We start from the raw sequence: 16,507 nt of genomic DNA, 5'->3' as shown, positions 1-16,507 counted from the left end.
AGCATTCCCTTGTGTGAAAGATGACAGGCTCCAGGTTTCTCTCTTCTGACCTTGCTCCTGCAAGAGATGATCACTGCAGGAGCTCTAAGAAGCCTATTTGGATGAACAGAGAACTTCAAGAGGAACTAAGAAAGAAAAGGGAGATGTTCAGGAAATGGAGGGAAGGACAGAGCTCTAAAGAAGAGTACCTACAGGTTACTAGGCACTGTAGATCAATCACCAGAAAGGTGAAAGCTGAGAGTGAGCTAAGATTGGCCAGGGAAGCCCATTGTAACAAGAAACGATTTTTCAGTTATGTGAGGAGCAAACGTAAAGGAGGCAATAGGCCCACTGCTGAGTACGGATAGACAAACTCTAACGGAAGATGCAGAGAAAACAGAAAGGCTTAGTGAATGAAAAGCATGCCTACTGGATGGGGGATACGCTTCTAGGTAGCACTGTGTGTGAACGAGACCTTGGGGTACTTGTGGATTGTAAACTAAACATGAACAGACAGTGTGATGCAGTGGTAAAAAAGGCGAATGCCATTTTGGGCTGTATCAACAGGGGCATCACATCAAAATCACAGGCTGCCTAAGGAGGTGGTGAGCTCCCCTTCACTGAGAGTCTTCAAGCAAAGGTTGGATACACACTTTTCTTGGATGCTTTAGGATGCTTAGGGCTGATCCTGCATTGAGCAGGGGGGTGGACTAGATGGCCTGTGCGGGCCCTTCCAACTATATGATTCTTCTATGATTCTATGATCTGTCCACTGTCCCTGGGCTGTGAGAGTCTTGCAATATGCTCCCCAGTCTTTTTGGCTGGCATCTGTGATCATGACTATCTGAGCTGGTTGAACAAAGTCCATGCCTTTCTGAAGATGCTCAGCAACTGTCAACCACTGAAGGGCTGTGTGAAGGTGCGATGACAGCAACAACTTCCTGTGCTTCCTCTAAGCAATATCCTTCTGGAAGGGTAAAAGAGCCCACTGTAGCAGTCACAAGTGGAAGCAGGCCCAGGGTACCATGTTTATTGTTGCGATCATAAGACTGTGGACTGCTGTGAAGTGAATCAGATCCACAGTCCAGCTTGGGACTATCTCTGCCACCAGAGACATCAGCTTCTTTGTTTCTCCTCTGGGAGGAAGACCTTTGCCAACTATGTACACATTCTGGCTCTGAGATGGATGATATCTGAGATGGGAACCAGGTGGCTCTTGCCTTCGTTGAGGAAGAAAAAATGTTTCTAGACATGATTGCATCATATTCATGATGTTCCATATTGACGTTTTGTTCTGGCCCTCAGCAATAGGTTCTTCTAAGAACGGGTAACCATGGACCCCATATTGATGCAGCCGCATGACCAGGGCTACCATGACTTTGGTAAAAACACGAGGAGCAGGTGGCAGGCTGAGTGGAAGTGCTGTGCTGTTTTGGGAATATGAAGGTACATTTCCAATAGGTCTAAAGGCGTCTTCACATCAGAGACCTGCAAAACCTGAAGGATGTGCCAACGGGATTCCACCTGGAACCTTCTCTTCCTTACCCAGATGTTGAGGTTCTTGAGGGTCAGGACTGCATGCCAGTCCCTGGATTTTGGGGGGACAACGAAGGGTACAGAGTCAACACCAGTGAACCTCTGGTCCTGAGGGATCTCCTCAATGGCTCCAATCTTGATCAGGTGCTGAATGGCTTGAATAAGTAGTTATTTTCTTTGGGTGGGATCTGGGAAATGAAGAAGGGAGGAATAGCTTCATTGGTTTTGCCATGCATTCAATGCAATACCCTTCTACGATGACAGACAGCGCCCACTGATCCCCTGTAGAACGGCTCAATACCTCTCAGATGCAGCAGAAGCAACCTCTGACGCAATCAGCATGTGGATTATTCCAAGGGTTGCTGGCCTTTGTCCTGAGTATCTCAGCAGACACCATGGAATTCCTTGTGATCCCAACCTTGTCCTGAGTGATGGTGGGGGTGAAAAGACTGGTGTTGCCAATATTCAGAGTCCGTATCTCTGATGGTGCTGGATAAAGATGTCATCGCTCTTTTCTTCTCCTTTTGTGGCCTTCCTACCACTGTGGCGTGGATCGGCCTGGGAGGCATTCTTCGGATGGCTGGAGCCCTCTGTGCTGCTGGCAGAGTGGACGGGCACTGCTTTCCAGGGCAGCTCGACCTCTGCACTTCTCTTTGCGCCCGGCTTTCCACGGGGTCTCAGGATTCCGGCGCCTGCTGCCTCCCCCATTCTAACGTCGGAGGAGTTGGGGAGCTTCTCGGGGAAACTGACTGCTGCCTTGCCCCCCCCCCCCCCCGCAGCTGCTCCTTGCTGGTGGGGGGGGGCAGCTCCAGACTGGGAGTGGAGCCTGGGGAGGACAGACTGCTCAGCTGCTGGCCGCCTTCTTAGCAGGGGTGAGCAACGTTCCCTTCAGAGACAGCCCTCTGCAGGCCCAGGGGGATCCCTAGCTCTATGCCTTCTTTAGCATGAGCTGGTGCTGTGTGAGAAGACGGCCTGCCCAGGCAGCAGGGCCCCCGACCGGGACGGCCAGGCTCCGGCCACCAGAGAGGCAGGCTGCCAACGTTTGTGTACGGACTGCCCTCCCGACCTGAGTGAGCCGAGGTGTGACCTACCCGCCCGGATGGCTTCTGCCCTGCTGAAGGAGAAGTACCTCTTTCTCTGCCTTAATTTTGTAAACCTCCCTCATGTTGTTTCCCAGACTGAAGAGCCCTTGCCTCGGTCGCCTTCCATCCCCTTCCCTGTTTCCTTGCCCTCTGCTGCACCTTTTCCAAGGCTGGCTAAAAGGTTTGCGTGTTCTTCGAGGCAGCAGCAGTGAATGTCAACTGGAGAAGCCACTGGATGGCCGGACCTCACCCAGGCCCTCCTGGAGCCCCTCTCTGGGTTTCCACAGGCCCTATGCTTCTCACACAGGTTGTCGACTGAGGCCCAGCTTCTGCAAATTACCAGAAACCTTCTTTGCCGAAAGCAGCAGACTTCAGCCAGTAACAGAATCCCGTAGCAAGAAACTCAAGAAAGTAAGGAGACAGGCATGAACAACCCCAGTGAATTATGTTGGGGCCAAAGGATCGATTCACTTCTACTTTTCATCTTAAGTGACCGGAAATGTCTGTTCTCTTTTTTCCCTGCCCGGGAGGCAAGGTGCTGAGGCTCAGGAGAGGAGGAGCCCAGACCCTCCCCCCCCCCTTCCTCCTCCTGATCGCAGGTCTCCCTCTTGGGCCTTGGCTTAGTTTCCTCTGGATGCAACAGAGCAGCAAGAGCTCCAAGCAGATGGCAAGGAAGAAGGGGAAGGGGCTCACCCTGAAGAGTCCCCAAGAGGGAAGCCCCTCCCACTCAGCCCCCTTTCCTTTACAGAGCCAGGCACACCCCTCACAGGGCAAGGGCGGTGCAGAACAGCCGATCCCACAATAGGCAACCCACCGATGAACACAACACCTCAAGGGACCCCGAACAAAGGAAAAAAACTTCTAGGACAAGAGTTCCAAACCTGTTTCCCCTCAGGGATTTACTCCCCCTGCCCGGAGATCTGCTGCAATCTTGTTTGAATGAAGCTTGTTTGGATGAACTTATGTTTTTACTAAGTTATTATTGTATATTATTAGTTATTCCACGCAGAGGCAAAACGGCCTGTGCCAGTGGAATCTGAAAGTCGATCCTTGAAACAAAAGGGTGTGTGTGTGTCAGTGAGTGAGTGAGAGAGAGACCACAAATCAAGGTATTCAAATCAAGGTATTCAAGAACTGGAAATTGTATGTCAATACTAAGCTGGGGTACTTTTCTTTAGAATCATAAAATCATAGAGTTGGAAGGGGCCATCCAGGCCATCTAGTCCAACCCCCTGCTCAACGCAGGATCAGCCCTAAGCATCCTAATGCAAATTAGTACAAATTCCTAAAATATTATCATTTTAAATTGTGCGTTAGGGGAACCTCAGGGTGGCTTCCAACATTCATGCTGCACAGCTTATTTGGGGGGACGGGGGAGGGTCTTCATTGTCAAGCTCAAGAAAGAGAACTTCCCAGCACTGCTCATCTCTGTGTCCATGGCACAGATGTTCTTGCGGCCTGGAGGGGCGGGGAGAGGGAACCGCGGCCGCTGGCATGCCGGCGGCACAAACGCGCACGCACAGACTTGCCGCGGGGGCACAAACACGCATGCACGGCAAGTCCGGGTCGCCCTCTCCCCACACCCCGGCGTAGCGGTCCGCAGCCTGGCAAAGGTTGTGGACCACTGCCTTAGAAGACAAGTCCATCTGAGAATGTGTCCTCAAGCACAGGAAGGTTGAAACTTGACAAGGACATAGACTATCCTCTGAAAGCAGCCCGTTCTGGTCCCAAAGCCTGCAAGAGCTTCCCCCTAGAGAGTCCGGCCCCACAGCAACCAGCCTTGTAAGCAAAAGGGCCCCTATCCTTGATGAGCTACTGAGGGGGCCCATTTGGGGGGTTTATCAACTCCAACAAGAAGCCCAACTGCACACAAATTCTGGAAAAACACAGCACAGCTTGAAATCTGTTGTCTTACAACCCACTTAGAATCCGAGAGTGAAGGACAGACCCCCCCCCCCCCCCGCAGTGACAACGGAGCACAGAGCGATCAAGGCACCAATCCCTGGATAAAAAGGAGGAAAGCAAACACAACGTTAAGCCTTACCTTGTGCATATTTGGCTTGATGCAGCGAACAAAGAAAGGGTTAGATGTGCTCAGGGTGGCCATTAAGGAATGCAGCGAATCCTAAAAAAAAAAGAGAAAAAATAACGGGGAGGGGGGGGGTTACACTTCTGACTCTTTTCAATGAATTATCATCCCTGCCTCAGCAGCACCCTCTAGGGGCACCAGCTGCAAATTACATCCAGGCAGATTTTCCCCACAGGAACTGTTGGATGGCACTTTTATTTCAAGTCTTTTTAAAAAAATTAACTTCATGATCAACCAAGACAGCCGGAATCCACTAACTATTCATCTCAGAGAGGAACAGCACTGATCTCAAATCCTGAAAAGGATTCCTCCTGCACAATGATACCAGTGGCTGAAGAAGAGAACCATTTTCTCAGGGTGTTGCTGATGGGAGGTTTAAAAAGCCACCTGGAGCACAGGGCCTACGCAGGCCCTCGGAGAGGAGGGGACTTACGCGGAACTGGAGGCTGACGGTGGCCTTCCGGGGCTTGCTGCCACATTTCAAAGTGTCGTGGCCATTGTGGCTTGAAAGGTGTTCAAAGAGGTCGTAGATGAAATCAAGGCTGAAAACGCAAGAGGGGGAGGTGAGAAGTCAAGTCACAGATGAGCCCCCAAGGCCCCCGCGAGGCCCATCGATGCGGCCCCTTAGCCCCCGGGGCCCGGCTGGAGGGATCTCTCCAACTCCTGTCCGGCCCAAATCCTGATAGCTGCAGACTTTATTTCTCTGGCTTAAAATGAACTCTGCCAACGTTCAGCCCTCCACAAAAAAGCCGTTAAAAAGTATACCGCAAACCATGATGTGGCTACTGGTTGGTTCCTACAGAAGCTTCTGAGAATGACACATCCCTGACAAAAGGCCAGAGCCCAGGAGCACCTTCAAGCCTGACCAGACTTCAGTCCGGGCTCGTGAAAGCGCCTCCCCTGCCACCCATGCAGGCAGTCAGTCTTTCCAGGGTTTCCTCCTGGACTCTGGCTCTTCTTGGCTGCTGCAGACTAACAGGGCCACCCCTCTGGACCTACAGGTGCTATGACCCAGGGAAGCTCACGGGACTCTTGCTGTTTTCTCCTGCTACACACACACACTCACCCAGCCCCCCATCTGGATCTGTCATCACTGACAAGCATCATTAAGAGGCAATCTACCCGTTGCCTGGGAAGAAGTGGGTGAGCACGTGGGGGCCCCCCAGGGGGGTCGGAAGGCCTGGAGCTCCTTGACAAGAGCGGTGTCTTGCCACCACGGAAGCCATGAGAAGCTGGGATACCCAAGTCCCAAATGCCGCTTAGCTGCAAAACTCACCGGAACACTTACTCAAGAACTTGATGCCACAGACCTCTGGATGCGCACATGCCCAAGCACACAAGCACACAAACACACCTGCACACGCCCTGTGTTGGGGCTTCAGAAACATCCCTCACTTCTCTTAAGCTGGCCAAACAAACAATTGGTGAAGTTCTGCCCACCCCTTCTTCTCTGAAAAGTCTACTAACTTTGTCAGGGCCTCTAGGTGCAACCTTCAATATGGAATATTTTTTAAAAATGGTAACAGCTCAAATTTGCCTTCTAATGTACTCTCTAAAATGCCCCAGTAAAAGGTGTAGTTACAAGCCTGTTTCATTGGTCCAACATTTAATAGGACTACGAATGGAGCATTGGAGCCCATCCGCGTGGTGAGATTCCCCAAAGTCACCTACAGACAGATCTGTTTGTGTTGGAGCGGATTCTGGGAGAGCAAAGTCCTGTCCCGCCGCTCCTCTGCATCATGAAATCAGCACCAATGGGGCATCCTCTTGGAGAAGAGTGACAAGTGGAGTGCCCCAGGGATCTGTCCTGGGCCTGTGTTGTTCAACATATTCATAATTGATTTGGATGAGGGATTTGCAGACCATACTAAACTGGGAGGGGGACAGAAGACACAACAGAAGACAGCAACAGAATTCAGGATGATCTTGATAGGCTCAAGAAGTGGGCTAAACCGAATTACTAGGCACTGTAGATCAATCATCAGAAAGGCCAAAGCTGAGAGTGAGCTAAGATTGGCCAGGGAAGCCCACTGTAACAAGAAAAGATTTTTCAGTTATGCGAGGAGCAAATAAAGGAGGCAATAGGCCCACAGTTGGGTGCGGATGGACAAACTCTAACGGAAGATGCAGAGAAAGCAGAAAGGCTTAGTGCCTATTTTACATCTGTTTTTCCCCACAGGTCAAAGAGTTTAGGCACATCTAGAGATGGCAGTAGCCAAGACATAGTGTCTGGGTGGCAGGTTAACATGGATAGAGAGGTTGTCAAGAGGTATTTAGCTGCACTGGATGAGTTCAAATCCCCTGGTCCGGATGAAATGCAACCGAGAGTACTCAAAGAACTTGCACAGCCCTTGTCCATCATCTTTGAGACCTCTTTAAGGACTGGAGATGTCCCGGAGGACTGGAAGAGAGCAAACCTTATTCTGATCTTCAAAAAAGGGAGGAAGGATGACCCGAGAAACTATAGACCAGTGAGTCTAACCTCTGTTGTGGGGAAGATAATGGAGCAGATATTAAAGGGAGCGATCTGCAAACATCTGGAGGACAATTTGGTGATCCAAGGTAGTCAGCATGGATTTGTCTCCAACAGGTCCTGTCAGACCAACCAGGTTTCCTTTTTTGACCAAGTAACAGGTTTGCTGGATCGTGGAAATTCGGTTGATGTCGTTTACTTGGATTTTAGTAAAGCTTTTGACAAGGTTCCCCATGATGTTCTGATGGATACGTTGAAGGACTGCAATCTGGATTTTCAGATAGTTAGGTGGATAGGGAATTGGTCAGAGAAGCGCACTCAAAGAGTCGTTGTCAATGGTGTTTCATCAGACTGGAGAGAGGTGAGTACCGGGGTACCTCAGGGCTCGGTGCTCGGCCTGGTACTTTTTAACACATTTATTAATGATCTAGACTAGATGAGGGGGTGGAGGGACTATTCATCAGGTTTGCAGATGACACCAAATTGGGAGGACTGGCAAATACTCCAGAAGATAGAGACAGAGTTCAACGAGATCTGAACACAATGGAAAAATGGGCAAATGAGAACAAGATGCAATTAGTGTAAAATTCTGCATCTGGGTCAGAAAAATGAAAAGCATGCCTACTGGATGGGGGATACGCTTCTAGGTAACACCGTGTGTGAACAAGACCTTGGGATACTTGTGGATTGTAAACTAAACATGAGCAGGCAGTGTGATGCAGCGGTAAAAAAGGCAAATGCCATTTTGGGCTGTATCAACAGGGGCATCACATCAAAAAACAAGATGTCATAGTCCCATTGTATACGGCACTGGTCCATTGTATACGGCACTGGTCAGACCACACCTGGAGTACTGTGTGCAGTTCTGGAGGCCTCACTTCAAGAAGGACGTAGATAAAATTGAAAGGGTACAGAGGAGAGCGACGAGGATGATCTGGGGCCAAGGGACCAGCCCTATGAAGATAGGTTGAGGGACTTGGGAATGTTCAGCCTGGAGAAAAGGAGGTTGAGAGGGGACATGATAGCCCTCTTTAAGTATTTGAAAGGTGGTCACTTGGAGGAGGGCAGGATGCTGTTTCTGTTGGCTGCAGAGGAGAGGACACACAGTAATGGGTTTAAACTTCAAGTACAACGATATAGGCTAGATATCAGGAAAAACATTTTCACAGTCAGAGTAGTTCAGCAGTGGAATAGGCTGCCTAAGGAGGTGGTGAGCTCCCTCACTGGCAGTCTTCAAGCAAAGGTTGGAGACACACTTTTCTTGGATGCTTTAGGATGCTTAGGGCTGATCCTGCATTGAGCAGGGGGTGGGACTAGATGGCCTGTATGGCCCCTTCCAACTCTATGATTCTGTGAATTAAATGAAGTTCAATAGGGACAAGTGTAAAGTTCTGCATCTAGGTAGGAAAAACCAAGCACAGCAATATAAGATGGGGGAGACTTGTCTTGGAAGTAGCATGTGCGAAAAGAATCTAGGAGTCTTAGCAGACCATACAATGAACATGAATCATCAGTGTGACTCAGTGGCTAAAAAGGAAAATGGGATTTTCGGCTGTATCGTGTCCAGATCACGGGAGCTGATGGTACCGCTTTACTCTGCTCTGGTTCGGCCTCACTGGGAGTCCTGTGTTCAGTTTTGGGCACCCCATTTGAAGAGGGATGTTGACAAACTGGAACGTGTCCAAAGGAGGGCAACAAAGATGATGAGGGGTTTGGAGACCAACACGTATGAAGAAAGGTTGGAGGAGCTTGGTCTGTTTAGCCTGGAGAGGAGACGACTGAGAGGGGATCTTCAAGTATTTAAAAGGCTGCCATATAGACGATGGAACTGAGTTCTCTCTTGCCCCGGAGGGTCAGACCAAAACCAATGGGATGAAATTAATTCAAAAGAAATTCCGTCTAAACATCCAGATGAAGTTCCTGTCCTCAGTGGAACAGGCTTCCTCGGGAGGTGGAGATTTTTAAACAGAGGCTAGATAGTCATCTGACGGAGAGTCTGATCCTGTGAAGGCTCAAGGGGGTGGCAGGTCAGTGTGGATGAGCCATAGGATGGTGAGTGTCCTGCCTAGTGCAGGGGGTTGGACTAGATGGCCCATGAGGTCCCTTCCAAACTCTATGATTCTATGCGGGGGACATGTCATCCCCAGAGCTCAGAGAGGGGAGGGCTGAAGGCAGAATAAGGGTCAACTCCATCCATGCAAGTGCACCCAGGTGGGCTCCAGTCTTCACATGGTGGCAGGCACTCTTTGCTTGGTGGTCCCTGCTGACAAGCATAGAAACGTATCCCTCTATGCCTGCACTGGCATTGGCCCCTGCATTCCTGCCCCTTCCAGGGCCCTGCCCAGGGGACTCGGCTTTGGCCTACCTGCTTTCCTGCAGCAGGTTCAGGAGATCATCCCGGAAAGTATCCCTGTTTTTCTCCAGGATACCTCTGACATCATACTGGACCTAGTTCAAGAGAGTGAAGAAGAGAGGCTCCGTTTGAAGAAGGGAGGGGGGAATAAAAGACACCAAAAAGACCGATGAATTCTGCCTGACAGACCCTCCACTGCAAGGAAGAAACGGAGGGCGCCAGCGCATTTGCAGAAGTCAGCTGGGCAAGAGGCAACCGCTGGTCAAGTGCTAAATGGAAGACACTCAAGGCACGTAAGAAAAGAAAAATTACCTCCCCAGCATAGTGTTTCACTCCAAAGTTATGGATGGCAACTCTTGGTTTCACGTAGAAAGGATTGCTCTGTCCACAAAGGGGAAAAACCAGAAAGCTTTTATGAGGAAGGCCAATTCATCTTCTGGAACAAAGTCCACCAGGGCTCCTAAGGAGACCAGCGGCAGGGAAGCCTGCTCTGAGGGCAGGACCACCACCTCTTCTCTGTCTCCTGCTGCGGCACAAGCGGCCGGGGGCCCAAGGCCACCCCCAAGGGGAAAGGCACCGACCACAGGGCTCCAACTGGATGCCTTCCCGGGAACCCCTGGGTGGGGCCCATGGACCGGGGCCGGTTTGTAACATGAAGGGATGTGGTCGCAGTTTGTACTGAGCACAGAGTAATCTCTCCAGCTCTGCAATACAGACCACCCAGACAGCAATCCACCTGGTGCAGCCATTCATCTGCTGGGCAGAATAAAGGCACCACTGACACCCGCTTGGCTTCCCCTCCCCCCCCATCCCCTGGCCTCTCCCTTCTCAAACACCATTAATGGCCGGCCAGTCCGTCCCTCCAGCCGATGGAGGGAGCGGGAGAAGACTCACCCCCCCCCCGACCCCCTTCAGCAGCCAGCCCCTTGAGGAGCCTTGCTTTGCTCCTCCCCCGGCTTGAGCGAGGGCAGGATATAGCCAGCATCCAGCAGGGCATTCGGCCCAGCCTCAGCCTCAGCCTCGCAGAAGCTGGCCCTGTGCATGGAGACGGGCAGTCCAGGGAGGCCTGCAAGCCCTCCGAGGGCACAATGGCCAACCCAGACTGGGGGTCTGCTTACCGCATGCTGGGTGTGTAACTTGGCCAACAAGGTGCTGTCAGTCGCTTGCGGGAAATGGCTTTCTTCATTCACGAGGGCCAACAAGCCCAGCTTCTAGGCAAGGACGATAAGATGACGTCAAGCAGGCCACGCCCTGGAGGGCTGCTCTTTCCAACCGCTCTTTCCCATCTATCCACCATACAGGCGCGGGGGGGGGGGGGGTGAGAGAGCAGGGCGGACGGTTCTCAGGAGTGTCTTCATCCAGGCGCTCCAGCTGGACCCAGCCGGCTTCAGCGCTTGTGGCTCGGAGGGACGGCAGCAAGGGGTGGGACGTCGCCCTCCCACGGGAGTCTCTGCCCAGGCACACGGCAGCCGAGGGGGGTGGGGGCAGGACGGGCCAACAAGCCACAGGCTCCCAGCCCCCTTCCTTGAGGAGCTGAGTGTCAAGGGGAGGGGAGGAAGGGAGAGGAGCAGCAGCTCTGCCGCTCCCAGGGACCCCCCCCCCCCCGGCTGCTCCAGCCTCAGGAGTCCCTCCAAAGGCACCAGCAGACACCCTGCCTGGTTAGAGCTGGTTAGAGGCAGCAGCTGCCGGGCTGCCACAATGCCCACGACTGCCTGCCTTGGGGGACTGTAACGTCCACACGGACGAGCCCACTGCTAGTCCAAGCTCAGACCTGCTGTTGTCCTTGGCAACAGTGTGGTTTTCACCATTTGTTGCCAGCCCCACCCGCCAAGCAGCCCCCCCCCCCTCCGGACCTGATCTCTGGCACAGGGTTGGAAGCTGATCTGATGGCAACAAAGACGGTGCCACGGTCAGAGCATGGGACGTGCCCATGTAGGTGGGGGGGGGGCGAATTTGTGCCCGCCCACAGAGACTTATGGATCCAGGACCCGACGACTCACTGCATGATTCAAGGCAGCTGTCAAGGGCAATTGATGAAACTGCCATCCCAACCCCCCCCCCCCTCGGGCCCCGACCTCAGCCGGCCACCTGGGAGCCACGTAAAAGGAAACGGGAGCTGAGATGGCTGAAGCTAGTCTAGAGGGGGAATCGAGACAAAGCGGCCAGCTGCCTGGGAGCAGGGACACAATGGCTGAAGCAGAGTCGCCTGAAGCTCAACCCTTCAAAGACGGGGGTCCCGTGGCTGGGCAGGGGGGGCCCAAGCAAGGAAGGGTGCTCACCCACCCTGGATGGAGTGGCCCACTCTGCCAGGAACCTGGGAGTGATGCTTGATGCCTCCCTCTCCATGGAGGCTCAGATCACGACAGTAGCGCGGCTGGCCTTCTACCACCTTCGCCAAGCCAAACTACTGGCACCCTACCTGGCCCCAGAACACCTGGCCACAGTGATCCACACAACGGTCACCTCTAGGCTGGACTTCTGCAACTCACTCTACGCTGGCCTGCCCTTAGCCTTGATCCGGAAACTGCAATTGGTCCAGAACGCGGCTGCCAGGCTCCTCACAGCAACCCCTCGGAGGTCCCACATCCAGCCCATCCTCCAGCGGCTGTGCTGGTTCCCGATTGAATTCCGCATCAGGCTTAAGGTTTTGGTTATTACCTTTAAGGCCGTACATGGACTGGACCCAGTATAGCTGAGGGATTGCCTCTCCGCCTACACCCCTCAGGGAGGGAGGGGTACATCTGCTGTCTGGTCACCTTTTGTGTGCTTTTCATGGGGACACAAAGCCCAAGAAGATTTTAGTAACTGGTACTCTAATGCAGTGGTCCCCAACCACTGGGCCAGGGACCGGTCCTGGTCCGTGGATCAGTTGGTACCAGGCCTCCTCGTCCTCCTCCCCAGCTTCTGCCTCGGGGGGTGCCCTGCCACTCTGCCACCGGCTCACCTTTGGTGCTCTCCGGCGGCTGCCATGGCTGGGGCTCCCCCTCAGTGTGGCACTGGGCAGCTGCTGCTGGCAGTGCCCCCCAGTGGGCCCCGGTGATAAAAAGGTTGGGGAGCACTGCTCTAACGCAAGGGACAAGGGACAGCTTAGGAGAGCAATGGGTTCTTAAACATAGGCAAGACAGTGGCGGCAGCAGCCGGAGAGAGGTGCTGATTTCTGTTGCAATGGCTGTGATGGTATGAGAACTTCAGCCTCTGACTCCTTACACGGGAAGCATACTTACTTTCTCAATAAGATCCAGGCACTCTCCGTTATCTGTCCAGCTGATGTCTTCCCAGATCAGTCCCTCCCTGAAACAAGACACTTTTAAGTGGTGGTGGACAAGCGCCACTCAGTCACCGCGGCCTCTGCAGACCCTTTGAGAAGATTTCAGGGGCAGAGATGAGTGGAGGTGTCCTGCCTCTGCAAAGCGACCCTGAACTTCCCTGGTGGTCTCCCATCAGGGGCTAACCAGGGCCGCTCCTGGGGTTAGCTGGCCACCGGGCTGTCCAGGTCTTGCGTTCTTTCGCCATCGCCAACCACAGAAGAGCTACATTCCAGGAGCCCCTTCAAAACCAGCAGAACTGGGGGCAGGAGAGGAGCTTCTGTGGGTCACTGGTCACCTCTTCAGGTATCTGCGCCCCCCCCCCCCATGCTGCTAGTCTTGAAGGGGGCCTGGACTCCGGCTTTTTTCTCCTGCTACAGAGTGATTAGCACAGCTGCCCATCTTGACTGGTCCCCAAATACTGTGGGAGCACAGCTCTGTTCATGCCCTGGGGCTTCCTCACCTTTGCCTCCCTCCTGCAGCCCCCCCCCCCCCACTATTCCAAGCTGGTACTCCCGGAGAACCCTCGGGCAAAAGTGTGGGGTGCGTCAGGGGGGCTGCAGTGGGAACTGACAGCAAGAACACGAACTTGCTCAGCCTGCACAAGGGTATCCTCTGATCCAGGCCAAAGATTTCAAAGCCCTCCCATCCGGAAAGGTTTCAGAGGGTGCTGAAGCTGTTGGTGGGTTAAGACGTGTCACAGGAACAGAGCCACCGAATTAAAAGCAAGTGAGACAACTGCACGAAGCACACCTGCAGCTCTTACCTGCTGTATTCCAACTGTTCCAAGGAAAAAATGTGCTTGTTGAAGTACTCCTGCAGTTTTTCATTTGCATAGTTAATACTGAACTGCTCAAAGCGATTAACCTGCAAAAGACAAGAGATCTTCAAATACAGCCAAGGCCCAAAGTGAGGGTGAAACTGAGAGAAAAGCCTTATCTACAAACGAAACGTTTGGAATGTACCTCAAAGTTCTCAAATCCAAAGATGTCCAAAATCCCAATGGACTTGAAGTCGTCCTTGCCTTTTATTCTGCTGTTGATTTTTTTGATAACCCAAGCAAAGCACTGGGAATAGAGGGCCCTGGCCACGGAGTCTCTGCTGCCGATTGCCTGAGAGAGGTCAGATCAGCAAGTTAGCTTTCATTGGGAGACCAAGTGCTGGACCCAGGCACAGGGAGACAGCAAGGAGAACGGGGGCCCATCCCCCCAGCAGCAACGAGGCCCCTGGAGCCAGGAGGCTCCCGCATCCTCTCGGAGCAGGGGGCGCTCCATGGCCTCTGCAGCTCAGCCCACCATTCGTGGGAGTGGCCACGTGGCCTCCATCAAAGAGGAGGGTTCCCGCTGAGTCTTTAGAGAGGCAGAGAGGCCAGATTCACTGGATGGTTTGTGTGTCATTCCCATTATCAATATGATGATGCCAACAACTGACCAAACTATCCACATATCTATTGCACCAAGATAGCAACAAAACTGCTTCCCCTTGACTCCTCCGCCGCTCCCTCCTGCTCCCTTTTCTCTCTCCTGTTGTTGTCGTCTTGTCACTCCGAACACTAAACTGGGGTCACCAGTTGCTACTGCCAGCACTGTCCCAGCCAACTGACTGTATATACCTCTACAATTACCCCTGCCCCCACAGTCCAGGTGAACTCAATTTTACCTGCTGAACACTGAGAGGTGTTAAAATTTCTTCTCCCCTGAGTATGATGGACTTCTGCGTCAGTGCCTCAGCTAGCTGCATTGAGTCCAGCCCAAGTAACTCTGAGGATCTCTCCAGAGCTGGCATCAAATCAAAGGACAGTAAACATTAAAAGAGGAAAAGGGAATATGTTTGGGCTCACCAGCAGCAGCACCTAGAGCTCTCTGGGAGGCAAAGATCAACGGAGAGCAAAAAGGAGCATCCAACAATATTTCGTTCCCTTCAGCTGAGAGCCACCACCAGGTTCCTTCATAAGAAGACTCCTGGGTGAGTAGACTTACGGTCCTTCTTCTCCTGTCTTCCATTCCACATTCCACACAGTGGCCAACCTGTCACTCTGGAAGGCCAATGAGACATGCACACCCAGGTGTTGCCTCCCAGCTCTAGCACTCACAGGTGTGCTGTCTCAGGTTACAGAGGCTCCCTGCGTTACTGTGACTAGCAGCCACTGATGGACCTCTCCCCCATGAATCTGTCTGATCCCCTTTTAAAGCCACGTATGCTCTCTTGGCAATGACCACACCGACAGTAGTTCCTGGAATAACTACTTAAATACATAAGCAAATGACAAATATAAGGAAATCTGGATTGGATTTGGGAACTTGAAGTGGAAGGGACTGCAATATCGTGCAAAACACCCCGAGCCATTTTTGTCACCTGTTTTGAAGGACACCTGTGCTCCACCAGCAGTAATAAATTCAACATTGCCCAGGTGCAAAATGCCTGCAAGCAGCCGAAGAATGTCATGCACCTCCTCTGTGGCAAATTGCATCACTTCCATTGCAGTCTAGAAGAAATCACATCATGAGGCTCTGCAATATCCTTCCTTCTTGATCTCTCACTGGGCGAGCAAGTCAAGCTCTCAGGAGTGAGCTGCAACCCTCAGCAGCTCCCTGTGGTGAGACGGGAGCAAGTCATGTGCCAACAAGAGACGTCCAAGCAAAAATTTGGACAGTTTCAGATTTAGTTCAAATTGCTTCAGTCCAAATCTGATTGGTTCGAATCACCCGTAGTTTTTTGGGACTTGGTTGAATCAACTGGGTCGAATCTGAATTGATTTGGCATCACTGGGAAGAAGGGTGGGGAATAAGGGAAGTGAATGAAAAAGATCCCAATGCTAAACCTTTGTGGGTCAGAACTCCTTTCATCAGAGCGATGCCCACGCGACTGGGGAAGGGAGGGCAGCCTCGGCTGGACACCTTGTGTGTCTCTAGGGTGCACCTTTCACCAGACCATGTCCAGGAGAGCAGGTGGACACAGCAAGAGAAGGGAAGCCGAAAGCGGGTCTTGCCAAGCAGGGGAGAAGGGGCCCAGCAAACTCACAATGACTTCATGGAAGGATTCCTTGTCATTGATTGTCTCATCCGCCACACAGCCAGACTGGTTCAGGTAGTGATAGTTCTCTGGTGCAGACAGGTAAAATGCATCTGTAAACAGGAGAGACACCACTGGAGAGCCATGCCACAGCCACGCTTGGGGAAGGGGGAGGCCAAGACCATCACATTTGTTCCACGACCATCTGTGGGAGCTCTGAAGTGGCATGGCATGGGGTTGGGGGGGGGCGGGGGGGAGGGAGCCGGCTGTCTTCTCAGCTCCTGACCTTGTTTCTAGCCTGAATGAGGCAGAACTGCCAAAGTAGCAGTAGAGGTGGGGGGAGGGAGCAAAAGGAGGGCTAAGGGTGCAAGTCATGATGTCATATCTGGGGGGCCTGGGGGGCAACGGGGCCAGCTGACATCACTTCTGAGGCTCCTGCTTCAGGCGGCCCCCCAGGGCCAAAACCTTGAAAAGGGCTGCACTAGAGCCATCACTGGCCTCCTGCAGGGTCTTGCTGGAGGCAAAATAACCATGCAGCACTCCACAACATATGGATGCGGTATTCCATGACCGCTGGCTCAATGATGAAAGAAGACAAACATTTAGGACTTTGGCAAGCAAATCAGATGCTGGGACATGAGATGAAAAGTCAAACTAAATCCAGCCTGAATGTCAAAT

The 16,507-nt window shown here is 52.5% G+C and overlaps 1 protein-coding gene across 3 annotated transcripts in view; it reads right to left on the bottom strand.

Moving 5' to 3' along the window:
* The window catches only part of MYO10 (myosin X), a 252,095-nt gene that overhangs the window by 79,590 nt on the left and 155,998 nt on the right, over positions 1-16,507 (bottom strand). For 2 of the 3 annotated variants that reach the window (XM_077353346.1, XM_077353348.1), the window contains 11 exons: positions 15,839-15,942; positions 15,173-15,302; positions 14,477-14,595; positions 13,783-13,929; positions 13,584-13,684; positions 12,737-12,803; positions 10,631-10,723; positions 9,825-9,893; positions 9,525-9,607; positions 5,120-5,228; positions 4,642-4,722 (listed from right to left, as the gene is read on the bottom strand). In XM_077353346.1, the coding sequence (XP_077209461.1) occupies positions 4,642-4,722; positions 5,120-5,228; positions 9,525-9,607; positions 9,825-9,893; positions 10,631-10,723; positions 12,737-12,803; positions 13,584-13,684; positions 13,783-13,929; positions 14,477-14,595; positions 15,173-15,302; positions 15,839-15,942 (1,103 nt within the window). The remainder of the gene's footprint in view (positions 1-4,641; positions 4,723-5,119; positions 5,229-9,524; positions 9,608-9,824; positions 9,894-10,630; positions 10,724-12,736; positions 12,804-13,583; positions 13,685-13,782; positions 13,930-14,476; positions 14,596-15,172; positions 15,303-15,838; positions 15,943-16,507) is intronic. The other variant, XM_077353347.1, reaches the window with a different exon arrangement.

The sequence above is a fragment of the Paroedura picta genome, chromosome 9 (assembly GCF_049243985.1).
Source record: "Paroedura picta isolate Pp20150507F chromosome 9, Ppicta_v3.0, whole genome shotgun sequence".
Lineage (NCBI taxonomy): Eukaryota > Metazoa > Chordata > Lepidosauria > Squamata > Gekkonidae > Paroedura > Paroedura picta.
The sequence above is the reverse complement of the archived record's forward strand: the minus strand, read 5'-3'. Positions and strand labels throughout refer to the sequence as shown.